We start from the raw sequence: 13,362 nt of genomic DNA on the forward strand, positions 1-13,362 counted from the left end.
AGTTAGGGTAAGGCGATGGTTGAGTAACTTGAGCAATTGATTTTAGTAAGCTAACTAGTAACTCTCAGAAGGTGTGAAGTAAATAGTTTTGCGAAAAACAGGAGCAGGGAATGGGATATTACATGCAGCCTGTAACCACACAATGCCATCACTCATGGGGTCTAATTCTTATGATAAAAAGAATTGATCATGATAATAATTTGGAAAGTTAATTAATAGTTTAGGGTCCTTTTGGTATCACTTTGAATTTCTATTTTTATTTTCAGTAATCCAAGAAGACAGTTGAACTAGACTGAACAAGTATGCTTTGTGAAACCCTTTTGTTGTTTAAATTGTTTGTAAAACCTTTAAAGCTTTTGGCAGTCATCATCCATTACGGAACTAAACGAAAAAAGTGAGAATTAAAGCAAAGACTGTCAGAATTCCCCAGCAAATGCTATATCTCCAACATTAATCTCCATGCAGTATTTCACTTGTGGGGAAACAAAACGAAAAAACAACAGGTCCAAACAGGCCTTTTTTGTATTAGAGATTTGTACATCGAAGTCTGAAGGACAGCACTATTCATGTGGTAGCACCAAAAAAAAATACATTAGCATTTGAAATTATTAGATTGCCTTTTCTTCTCTCTGATATTGATCTTTCGTCAAGGGGACGTAGAAATTTCTTTAATATGTTCTATCAACTAATGTTCTTATTACTCCTTATTTTGCGTAAACTATTTATAAAGAAAATAAGAATATGATTTCTTACAAAGGTGTCAAAGTGACCCGAACCATTATCATAATCCTCCAATCTTAGCCTTAGTAGCATGAATTTTCTACCTAGGGCAACGAACCTGCTTCGGAAGCTTCCTAGAATCTCAAACCTGCACCCACTTCCTGAGTGTTTCCTTAAAGTGAATACCCACTTCCCATGCTAGCTCTCGATTATGGCAGTTGAGATTTTTGTCATTCCCATATTACCATAACCCATGCCACGACTAAAGCACCAACTTAAATTCTTGTAGTTTACCAAACTGACTTGACTTGGACTCTGACTGAATGACCAAATCAACCAGACTCAACTCATCATAAATTTTATCACCAAAAAAAAAGTCATCATAAATTTAAATTTAAAAAAAAAAATCTAAAACTCACCATCTTAATACATTACCTTAGGCATGCAGTGTCTGATTTAAATGTTCATATAACATATGTGTATTCCTGCAACAATGTACTAAAAGAATCAAAGAATAATATGTAAATAAACATGCAATTTAAATAATTTTTATTTATAAAAATACATAGATAGTGGTTAAAAAGTGAAGTGCACTTTGAAGCAGTAAAGAGGTATGAATCTCTTTTCTCCCTTAATCTCTGTAAGATATCATAAGTTAGGGTATACTTTTTCTGGAAGCAGGATGTTTCTTCTGGAAGAGAAAGCAAAAAAATGCTGACACCAACACAAGATTTACTGTCTTCACCAAATGCGAACCCTTCATATATCCGAAAACCAGAGAGGGCTGGTCAGGACAATACCATATCTTCAGGGACCGGCAGCTGTTCATCTGAGGAGAGACCAACTCTTGGGACTCTTGCCCCATCGAAAAAGTTTGCTTCTAAAGATGAGGTAGGTATACTTATGAAAGAGGCCTTCTCTAGTTTTTCTCAGACAATATAAGCTGTAATGCTTTTTCTTCTGTAAACAGAACTCAGTTTCCCTGGCGAACCTCAAGGATGTGAAGGTACAAACACCGGATTCACCTTCTTTGCCAAGCGCACAACCTCTCCTGAACCAGCAGGTAAATATGACAACTCAAAGCAGCAAAATATCTCCAGGTCCCAGCAGGATCTCTTGTACTGAGGATCCAACAACAATTGTCTGCAATACTTTATCGAAGTCCGCATCAAGGGGGGAGGTAGGCCTTTCACTCTCTCTTTCTCACTCTCTCGCTCTAGCATTGGATTTTCAGTTTATATGTACTTGCTCGAGTGAAGGTGCTCGCTAGCTATGGTAGCAACATGCTTTTTTTTTTTTGTACACAGAGTTCCATGCTTGCAGCAGACAGTGAAAATGTGAAAACTCTGAGACGAGATACAGTATCTACCTCAGATAGACAGCCTTCCCAGAAGCAACCAACAAATACATCAAGTATGAGCTCCATGCTTGCAGCAGACACTAAAATGTGAGAAGTGTAAGACGAGATTTGGTATCTACCTCAGATAGGCGGCCTTCCCAGAAGCAGCAGATGAACACATCAAATATGGACTCTTCAATATCTTCAGGGTCGGCTAACATTCCATCCACTGAAGGGTCAACTATAGCTGGATTCCGTACTGCTTCAAAAAAGTCCCTTCCAAAGGTTGATAATGTGAAGACAGAAACACAGGTTTTGCCATCTTTACCTAATAGGCAGCCCTCTCAGAAGCAACAGCCATGCAAACATTGCAAATCTGAACAGTTCAAGTTCTCTAAAGGCTAATAGTGTTTCTTCTGAAGAGTCAGCATCAGTCGGCCGCACTGCATCATCAAAGAAGTCATCTTCCAAGCCTGAGGTAAGCATCTATATTCTACAAAACTTGGAGGACTATGTTGGAGATCTTTTACGACTTGAATAAACTTGTGTTTTCTCGTACGTCAAAGGTCCTTTTACAACTTCTAAAAAATTCTTCAAATTAATATATCATTTGAGAGCTGTTTCACGGGAGATGATTGATTTAATTTAATTATTCTCCTTCTAACATAGGAAACCACCTCTTCATCATCTGCACTGGTGAAGCTGACAAACCGACTCAACTTGTAAATGAGCTACAAGACAAGGACATGAATCGCTCTTCTGGTCCAGAAGGCCCTCCTTTAAGAACCAATTCCAGATGATCTAGAACCTCCTCAAAGAGGATTAACTTTACTATCTTCCTGTCCATGGAGCTGAGAATAATGTTGTGGCAGTCTTGTTATGCTGGTATTTTGGCAGAGTTGTTTCATGATGTCTGGTATTAGCTTTACGACCTCTCCTCAAGCACTACCGCCTCATCCTCGAGGACGCCACCTTTCATCCAACTTTTCAAGTTCTTCTTGGCATTGATGATAAATTTTTCTTTGGCCTCTTTTCTGATCTCAGGTTTTCATCTGAGAGATGGAGGTAAAGATAGCACGTGTCCATACGTTATAATTTTTTGTTCAATCAAGAAATCACACCTGTAGAATATATATGGAGCACAAGTTTGTGAAACTAGTTTTAATCGTCTTATTTTTTTCTATTGGACTAAATTTAATCAGCTCTAAGATTTTCTTAGTGAGGTGGGGTGAGATAAAAGTCAGTATCGTTGGAAGGGCACAGTTTAGAACACCTCCATGATTTATGCTCAGCTCCATGGTTGCTTTCAATGCACAATTTGCATTCTCTGCGCCTGGCACAGCGATTAGCTCGTGCATGTGTGAAGGGGTTTTGGAGATGAATTGTCGTAATGAAGATGAGAAAATGCTGTCAAAGTGGACTAACTGATCTTTACATCAGTCTATGAAAGAGCTTCAAACAACTATTCATAGTTCCTAGAGATCCTTGTAAGGATTGTTGAAAAACTCGTTGTCGGGCTTGATTAATCGCTCTTCGTAATTTTTTTTGTGGGCTGCTATTGCTAATGACAGCCATTATAATGCAACAGTAAAGAAACGTTATGCAAAGTTTCTGAATTTTTAGCTAAATAACGATCGATTATGACATTATAATAGGGCCGGCTCAATCCTTAGATGACTGAGGCGGTCACCTAAGGCCCCGGCCTAAAGACTCTTAGCTATAGATGCATTGAAGCTTCCAAAAAACTCTTAGCTATAAATAGATTGAGGCCCCAAGCCTAAAGACTCTTAGCTATAAATGCATTGAGGCCTCCAAATAATTTCCAAATGCATTTATTATTGTTATTGGTGAGTTCGCCTTAGGCCTCCAAATCCATTGAGCCGCTCCTGCATTATAAGGATTGTTATTAGCATAGCCAAAACAATGATTACATGTAATAAAAGTTATGAACGACTGATAAGTTTTTTGTGTTTTGCATGCTATCAACACTATTTCATGCATTGAGATGTCCATAATAATAACAAAAAGTTAGGGTAAGGCGATGATTGAGAAACTTGAGCAATTGATTTTAGTAAGCTAACTAGTAACTATCGGAAGGTGTGAAGTAAATAGTTTTGCAAAAAACAGGAGCAGGGAATGAGATATTACATGCAGCCTGTAACCACACAATGCCATCACTCATGGGGTCTAATTCTTATGATAAAAAGAATTGATCATGATAATAATTTGGAAAGTTAATTAATAGTTTAGGGTCCTTTTGGTATCACTTTGGATTTCTATTTTTATTTTCAGAAATCCAAGAAGACAGTTGAACTAGACTGAACAAGTATGCATTGTGAAACCCTTTTGTTGTTTAAATTGTTTGTAAAACCTTTAGAGCTTTTGGCAGTCATCATCCATTATGGAACTAAACGAAAAAGGTGAGAATTAAAGCAAAGACTGGCAGAATTCCCCAGCAAATGCTATATCTCCAACATTAATGTCCATGCAGTATTTCACGTGGGAAACAAAACGAAAAAACAACAGGTCCAAACAGGCATTTTTTGTATGTTAGAGATTTGTACATGGAAATCTAAAGGACAACAGTATTCATGTGGTAGCACCAAAAAATATACATTAGCATTTGAAATTATTAGATTGCCTTTTCTTCTCTCTAATATTGATCTTTCGTCAAGGGGACCTAGAAATTTCTTTAATATGTTTCATCAACTAATGTTCTTATTACTCCTTATTTTGGATCAACTATTTATAAAGAAAATAAAAATCTGTTTTCTTACAAAGGTGTCAAGAGTGACCCTAACCATTATCATAATCCTCCAATCTTATAGCCTTAGTAGCATGAATTTTCTACCTAGGGTAACGAACCTGCTTCGGAAGCTTCCTAGAATCTCAAACCTGCACCCACTTTCTAAGTGTTTCCTTAAAGTGGATACCCACTTCCCATGCTAGCTCTCGATCATGGCAGTTGAGATCATTGTCATTCCCATATTATCATAACCCATGCCATAACTAAAGCACCAACTTAATTGCCTGTAGATTACCAAACTGACTTAACTTGGACTCTGACTGAATGACCAAATCAACCAGACTCAACTCATCATAATTTTATCATAAAAAAAAAACTCATCATAAATTTAAATTTAAAAAAAAAAAATCTAAAACTCGCCATCTTAATTCATTACCTTAGGCATGATTTAAATGTTCATATGCATATTCCTGCAACAATGCACTAAAAGAATCAAAGAATAATATGTAAATAAATATGCAATTTAAATAATTTTTATTTATAACAATACATAGATAGTGGTTAAAATGTAAAGTGCACTTTGAAGCGGTAAAAAGGTATGAATCTCTTTTCTCCCTTAATCTCTGTAAGATATTGTTGGGGGAAAAACCCCAAGTCATACCGCCACGGAGGCGCTCGGCCAAAAAGCGCCGACCGGAAAGGCGCTCGGCCAAAGAGTGCCGACCAGAGAGCACCAACCAGAGGGGTGCTCGGCTAGAGAGCGCCGATCCGAAAAGATGCTCGGCCCAAGAGTGCCGACTGGAGCGCCAAGAGGCGCTCGGACCAACCAACGACCAAGTAGGGATGCTCGGCTAGAAAAGCCGACCAGAGGACGCCGACCAGAAAGGCGCTCGACCAAAGGGCACCGACCAGAAGCATTAGAAGCGACCCCGCCACAGGGCGCCCCATTGGGCGACCAGCTCGGCTCGGCACCCCTGCCGAGCCGATTGCCTTGACCAGATGTTCAACCCCTGCCTAACCCCCTGAGGGACTTGACAACTCCACTACAACCTGCCGCTATCTCCAAGCCGTCAAGGCATAGGATCCCCGCAGGTATTTGGCACGACCTGTCATTAATGCATGAGACCCCCTCAAGTCTCTGATGCGCTCAGTCATTTAATGAACACGGCTCAAGACGATCTCCGGATCACTGAACCATCAAAGCGTATGGCTCTCCCTGACCGCCGGTTCATTCGGTAATAAATGCGCTTACCATCCATGGACCCCGGGCCTACCACGGCCGGCGGTTCAACCACTCCAACAGGTCCGATCGACCGTGACAACTCCCTGGTTCCGGTCTGATTCGGCCTCATATTCCACTACGCCATTAATGGGCCAAATCGTGCCCAATTATTACAAAAGAGGACAAACTCCCTGTCACCTCCCGGGCAACATAAAATCCCTCTATAAAAGGGAGCCTGGGAGGAAAGAAAGGGACCGGAACACAAGTAAACAGCACAGACACAATTAAGCACAATATCCTCTTCATCTTCTTCACCCTCTGGCTTGTTCTCTCCACATATTTGCCCCCTCTGACTTAAGCATCGGAGGGCCGGCGCCGGGGAGCCCGGCCACCGGCTTCTTTTTTGCAGGACGGGACCGGACGGGACGCACTCTCCTCTCCGCTCTCTCACACCCCCCAGGAGGGCACAGGAGGACGCAGCCGGCCGGCGCACCGCCGTCCACCCTCCCCGCGGCGGAGCTCCTCCTTCCCCGGCTTCGCGGCGGCCCCCGGGTCCAATTTCCAGCAACAGATATCATAAGTTAGGGTATACTTTTTCTGGAAGCAGGATGTTTCTTCTGGATGAACATGTGAAAAAATGCTGACACCAACACAAGATGTATGTCTTCACCAAATGCGAACCCTTCATATATCCGAAAACCAGAGAGGGCTAGTTAGGACAATACCATATTTTCAGGGACCGGCAGCTGTTCATCTGAGGAGAGGCCGACTCTGTTGGAAACCGTTCAATTTCAAATCAAAACTATTGGGATTGTTGGAAACCTTTCAACTTCAAATCTATTGGAACTTGGTGGGCTTTAATTAATGGGTGTTAAAGGGTCACCCATTCTCTAGCTTTAACTAATGGGTGTTTTGGAAAACGAAGGGTCATATGTTTTGGAAAACGAAGGGTCATCCACTTGTTTGTATTTAATTTTATGAAATGTTGTGTGACTCTTCATATGGTCCTTGTACCCTATATAAAGGGGGTTTGTATCTTTGTTTTCAGCAAGAGAAATATTTTGAAGAAAGAATACTAGTTCCCATTCTCTTCTCCACTTTGAAATAGTGTGATTTTTGTTGAGTGCTTCCTTCTTCTTTTATTATCAATTGGTATCAGAGCCATGATGAATTCCTTCCAACCGCAAGTTCCTAAGTTATCAAAGGATAACTATGGTTCATGGTGTATCCAAATGAAAGCTTTGTTTGGATCTCAAGATCTTTGGGAAACCATTAACAATGGTTTTGTGGAAGCCACTAATGAGCAAGAGGCTGCATATACAGCAGATGATATGAAGGCTATTAGGGAGCAGAGGAAGAAGGATAAAAAAGCTTTGTTTATACTCTTATCAAGGGTTGGACGAAGCTACCTTCGAAAAGGTTGCCGAAGCAACAACAAGCAAAGAAGCATGGGAGATTCTAGTTTCCATCTTCAAAGGAGATGATCGAGTGAAGCGGATTCACCTCCAAGCATTACGAGGCGAGTTTGAAGCTCTTCACATGAAGGATGGCGAATCGGTGTCCGATTATTTTTCACGATTGCTAATAATTGTGAATGGCTTGAAGAGAAATGGTGAGAAGCTTGATGACATTCGTGTCGTCGAAAAGGTACTCCGATCCCTTTCCTCTAACTTTGAGCATGTAGTTGTAGCTATCGAAGAGTCTAAGAACTTGGAGATACTTACAATTGAAGAATTATTGAGTTCACTACAAGTTCATGAGCAAAGGATGCAGAAGAAATCCAATCCAGCTGTATTGGAACAAGCATTAGAGTCAAAACTGACTCTAAATGATCCAAGAAAATCTACCTCCAACCGTGGTCAAGGCAGAGGCCGAGGGTGTGGTACTCCTCCACAATCAAGCCAAAATGAGCAGGGCAACCAAAGTTTTAGAGGTCGAGGACGAGGACGAGGTCGTAACCGTGGTAGAGGAAGATCCTATGGATATGGAGCCAATAGGAATGTCCAATGTTATAATTGCAATAATTTTGGACACTACGCCTCGGATTGTCGGTTCAAAGTTGATGAACAAGCCAATGTTGCAGAGGCATCACATGATGTAGGTAATGAATCTATCCTACTTCTTGCACATGATGATGCACATACTTCATATGAAAATTGGTATCTTGATTCTGGGGCAAGTAATCATATGTGTGGCAAGAAAGAATTGTTTGTAGAACTCACTAAAGATGTCCACGGAAAGGTGAACTTGGGAGATTCCTCCAAACTATCAGTTGAAGGCAAAGGAAAAATAAAAATCTATCAGAAGGATGGTAAGAATGGGTATATTTCTGATGTGTATTATGTACCTAATATGAAAAGTAATATTCTTAGCATTGGACAGCTTGTAGAAAAGGGATATAACATACAAATGAGAGACAACTCTCTCATTTTGAAAGATACAAGTGGAAGAATCATCGCAAATATTCCGATGACCCAGAATCGTATGTTCCCACTTCATCTCAACACAAAGTCGGAGAAATGCTTCTATGGACTCAAAGAAAGTGAGTCATGGAAATGGCATCATCGTCTTGGGCATCTTCATTTTAGCGGTCTAAAACTGCTATCTTCATCAAGCATGGTGCATGGGTTACTAATGATCGAGCCGCCAAGTAACACTTGTGATGTATGTATACTTGGCAAACAAGCACGGCTTCCTTTTCCCAGCAGCAAATCATGGAGAGCAACGGCACCACTTCAATTGATCCATACTGATATATGTGGACCTATTGAACCTGAGTCGCTAGGAGGTAATAGATACTTTATTACTTTTATTGACGACTTCAGCAGAAAATTATGGGTTTATTTTCTTAAAGAAAAGTCAGCTGCTTTTGATGTATTCAAAAATTATAAAGCCCATGTAGAAAAAGAAAGTGGTCACAAAATTGTAACTCTCCGTTCTGATCGAGGTGGAGAATACACCTCAAAAGTATTTAATGAGTATTGCAGGAAAGAAGGCATAAAGCATCAATATACAGTGGCATACACCCCACAGCAAAATGGGATCGCTGAAAGAAAGAATCGCACGATTCTTAATATGACAAGAACTATGCTCAAGGAGAGAGGATTGCCAAAGCAATTCTGGGCGGAAGCTGTGGCGTGCTCAACATATGTGCTGAACCGATGTCCTACCAAAAGTGTGAAGCACATGACACCTCAAGAGGCGTGGAGCGGCTACAAACCAACTGTTGCACACCTAAGAATTTTTGGGTGTATTGCATATTCTCAAGTTCCCAAGCCCAACAGAAAAAAGCTGGATGATCGTGGTGAGAAATGCATCTTTCTTGGCTATAGTGAAGAATCGAAAGCATACAAGCTCTATAATCCACTAACAAAGAAATTAGTGGTTAGTAGAGATGTTATCTTTGATGAAGATAAAGCATGGAGCTGGAATGATGAAGAGAAAGCCAAAGAGCAGCAAGTGTTTGAAGAACTTGAAGAAACTCCAACACAAGTTCCACCAAGTATACCACCATCTCCTCAACATGACACACCCTCTTCTAGAAGAAACTCACCATCTTCAACAGAAAGCAGTAGCAACAGATCTTCCATACACCAGAGTCCCATCAAAATGAGAAGTCTCGCGGAGATTTATAATCAAAGAGAAGAAGATGAAGAGGCCAACCTCTTCTGTTTATATGCTGATCATGAACCTCTCACTTTCCAAGAAGCTGTAGAAGAAGAATGTTGGCGATCAGCAATGGAGGAGGAGATTCATGCTATTCAGAAGAATGACACTTGGGAGTTGACAACACTTCCAATAAATCAAAAAGCTATTGGTGTCAAGTGGGTATACAAGATCAAACATACGGCTGAGGGAGAAGTTTCTCGTTACAAGGCGAAACTAGTAGCTAAAGGCTACAAGCAGAAGTACGGCATCGACTACGAAGAGGTTTTTGCACCAGTTGCAAGACTTGACACGGTGAGATTATTGATTGCACTTGCTGCTCATCATAATTTGAAAATATATCAACTTGATGTCAAATCAGCTTTTCTATATGGTATTCTTGAAGAAGAAGTATATGTTCACCAGCCAGAAGGCTTTATAATTGAAGGAGAAGAAAGCAAGGTATACCGCCTGAAAAAGGCATTATATGGTTTAAAGCAGGCACCAAGAGCTTGGAATGCTCGTATTGATAGCTATCTTCATCTGAATGGCTTCACCAAATGTCCATATGAGCATGCTGTCTACATGAAGAAAAATCATCAAGGTGAATTTTTGATTATTTGCCTATATGTTGATGATCTGTTATACACAGGAACTAGCAGTGAAATGCTTATGGAATTCAAACTATCAATGTTCAAAGAGTTCGAGATGACAGACAACGGACTTATGTCCTATTTCCTTGGGATTGAAGTAAAGCAACAGCAAGATGGGATATTTATATCTCAAACAAAGTACATGAAGGAAATTTTAGAGAAATTCAAGATGAGTAATTGCAATTCTGTAAACACTCCAGTACCTATAGGTATGAAACTATCAAGAGAAGGAAATGGAGGTTTTGTGGACTCAACTCTTTTCAAAAGTCTGGTTGGAAGCCTGAGGTACTTAACAATCACAAGGCCCGATATTATGTATGGCGTCGGACTTGTGAGTCGATACATGGAGACACCAAAGGAGTCACATTGGCTAGCTGCGAAAAGAATACTAAGGTATATCAAAGGCTCACTTAATCTTGGTCTTTTTTATACTTATGGTGAAAATACAAAATTAGTAGGATATTCAGATAGTGATTGGGGAGGGGACCAAGATGAGAGAAAAAGCACTACTGGCTATGTGTTCTATCTTGGTACAACTGCATTTTCTTGGACCTCCAAGAAACAAAAAATTGTGGCTCTATCTTCTTGTGAGGCAGAGTATATAGCAGCTTCATCTACTGTTTGTGAAGCAATATGGGTACGAAATATTTTGAAGGAGCTGGATCATTTACAAGAGGAGCCAACTGTGATATTTGTGGACAACAAGTCAGCTATCCAGCTTGCAAAAAACCCAGTCCATCATGAAAGGAGCAAACACATTGATACTCGGTTTTATTTTCTACGAGATCATGTGAAACAGAAGACTATAGAGCTCCAGCATTGCAATACTACTGAACAAGTAGCAGATATATTTACTAAGCCACTATCAGGAGAAACATTCATGAAGCTAAGAGACTTGCTGGGCATGAAGCAGTTTTGATTTGAGGGGGCGATTGTTGGAAACCGTTCAATTTCAAATCAAAACTATTGGAATTGTTGGAAACCTTTCAACTTCAAATCTATTGGAACTTGGTGGGCTTTAATTAATGGGCGTTAAAGGGTCACCCATTCTCTAGCTTTAACTAATAGGTGTTTTGGAAAACGAAGGGTCATATGTTTTGGAAAACGAAGGGTCATCCACTTGTTTGTATTTAATTTTATGAAATGTTGTGTGACTCTTCATATGGTCCTTGTACCCTATATAAAGGGGGTTTGTATCTTTGTTTTCAGCAAGAGAAATATTTTGAAGAAAGAATACTAGTTCCCATTCTCTTCTCCGCTTTGAAATAGTGTGATTTTTGTTGAGTGCTTCCTTCTTCTTTTATTATCAGACTCTTGGGACTCTTGCCCCATCGAAAAAGTTTGCTTCTAAAGATGAGGTAGGTATACTTATGAAAGAGGCCTTTTCTAGTTTTTCTCAGACAATATAAGCTGTCATGCTTCTAAACATGAGGTAGGTATACTTGTGAAAGAGGCCTTTTCTAGTTTTTCTCAGACAATATAAGCTGTCATGCTTTGTCTTCTGTAAACAGAACTCAAATTCCCTGGCGAACCGCAAGGATGTGAAGGTACAAACACCGGATTCACCTTCTTTGCCAAGCACACAACCTCTCCTGAACCAGCAGGTAAATATGACAACTCAAAGCAGCAAAATGTCTCCAGGTCCCAACAGGATCTCTTGTGCTGAGGATCCAACAACAATTGTCTGCAATACTTTATCAAAGTCCACATCAAGGGGGGAGGTAGGCCTTTCTCTCTCTCTTTCTCACTCTCTCACTCTAGCATTGGATCTGTACTTGCTCAAGTGAAGGTGCTCGCTAGCTATGGTAGCAAAATGCTTTTTTGTTTTTTGTACACAGAGTTCCATGCTTGCAGCAGACAGTGAAAATGTGAAAACTCTGAGACGAGATACAGTATCTACCTCAGATAGACAGCCTTCCCAGAAGCAATCAACAAATACGTCAAATATGAGCTCCATGCTTGCAGCAGACACTGAAAATGCGAGAAGTGTAAGACGAGATTCGGTGTCTACCTCAGATAGGCGGCCTTCCCAGAAGCAGCAGATGAATACGTCCAATATGAATTCTTCAATATCTTCAGGGTCGGCTAACATTCCATCCACTGAAGGGTCAACTACATCTGGATTCCGTACTGCTTCAAAAAAGTCCCTTCCAAAGGTTGATAATGTGAAGACAGAAACACAGGTTTTGCCATCTTTACCTAATCGGCAGCCCTCTCAGAAGCAACAGCCAAACATTGCAAATCTGAACAGTTCAAGTTCTCTAAAGGCTAATAATGTTTCTTCTGAAGAGTCAGCAGCAGTTGGCCGCACTGCATCATCAAAGAAGTCATCTTCCAAGCCTGAGGTAAGCATCTATATTCTACAAAACTTGGAGGACTTTGTCTGGAGATCTTTTACGACTTCAATAAACTTGTGTTTTCTCGTACGTCAACCGTCCTTTTCTAACTTTTAAGAAATTCTTCAAATTAATATATCATTTGAGAGCTGTTTCACTGGAGATGATTAATTTAATTTAATTATTCTCCTTCTAACATAGGAAACCACCTCTTCATCATCTGCACTGGTGAAGCTGACAAACCGACTCAACTTTTTGAAGGAACGACGGGCCCCACTTGTAAATGAGCTACAAGACATGGACATAAATCGCTCTTCTGGTCCAGAAGGCCCTCCTCTAAGAACCAATTCCAGGTGACCTAGAACCTCCTCAAAGAGGATTAGCTTTACTATATTCCTGTCTAAGAACCAATTCCAGGATTAGCTGAGAATAATGTTGTGGCAGTCTTGTTATGCTGGTATTTTGGTAGCGTTGTTTCATGATGTCTGACTTCTGGAGATTTTAGTGCTTTTATACATGACTGGCCCTGTTGAAAGCATAAATATGATTAGTGTCATGACATTTGTGTAAATTTGAACCGCTGGTGTGCCTCACTTCCAGAAAAGTCACAAATAGAGGTTAGGGAAATGTTTGAAGTGTCACTATGTGGAGGAGTTTTGAGATGATTTCAGCCTGTGAATATGTGGGCACTTTGTATCTAC

At 40.3% G+C, this 13,362-nt stretch overlaps 1 protein-coding gene and 1 long non-coding RNA gene across 2 annotated transcripts; both read left to right on the plus strand.

Moving 5' to 3' along the window:
- The first annotated feature begins 1,290 nt into the window (after window positions 1-1,290).
- LOC120111581 (cell wall protein IFF6-like) lies at window positions 1,291-13,056 on the plus strand. The gene is made up of 4 exons (XM_039128975.1): window positions 1,291-1,611; window positions 11,837-12,046; window positions 12,164-12,670; window positions 12,863-13,056. Exons 1-4 carry the CDS (start codon window positions 1,432-1,434, stop codon window positions 13,016-13,018), a joined length of 1,053 nt encoding a protein of 350 aa, XP_038984903.1. The 5' UTR covers window positions 1,291-1,431; the 3' UTR covers window positions 13,019-13,056.
- On the plus strand, window positions 1,620-2,417 carry LOC120111582. Its single transcript, XR_005512800.1, has 2 exons — window positions 1,620-1,900; window positions 2,028-2,417. It is a non-coding gene; the product is annotated as an uncharacterized LOC120111582 (long non-coding RNA).
- Window positions 13,057-13,362: the final 306 nt, after the last annotated feature.

Source organism: Phoenix dactylifera, chromosome 8 (genome assembly GCF_009389715.1).
Source record: "Phoenix dactylifera cultivar Barhee BC4 chromosome 8, palm_55x_up_171113_PBpolish2nd_filt_p, whole genome shotgun sequence".
NCBI lineage: Eukaryota > Viridiplantae > Streptophyta > Magnoliopsida > Arecales > Arecaceae > Phoenix > Phoenix dactylifera.

Excerpts from the sequence above, each read along its gene's own strand:
- LOC120111581 (XM_039128975.1), top strand. The coding sequence starts at position 1,432 with ATGCTGACACCAACACAAGATTTACTGTCTTCACCAAATGCGAACCCT. Across the intron at positions 1,612-11,836 it reads AGTTTGCTTCTAAAGATGAG|AACTCAAATTCCCTGGCGAA; the intron begins GTAGGTATACTT and ends TTCTGTAAACAG. Across the intron at positions 12,671-12,862 it reads AGTCATCTTCCAAGCCTGAG|GAAACCACCTCTTCATCATC; the intron begins GTAAGCATCTAT and ends CTTCTAACATAG.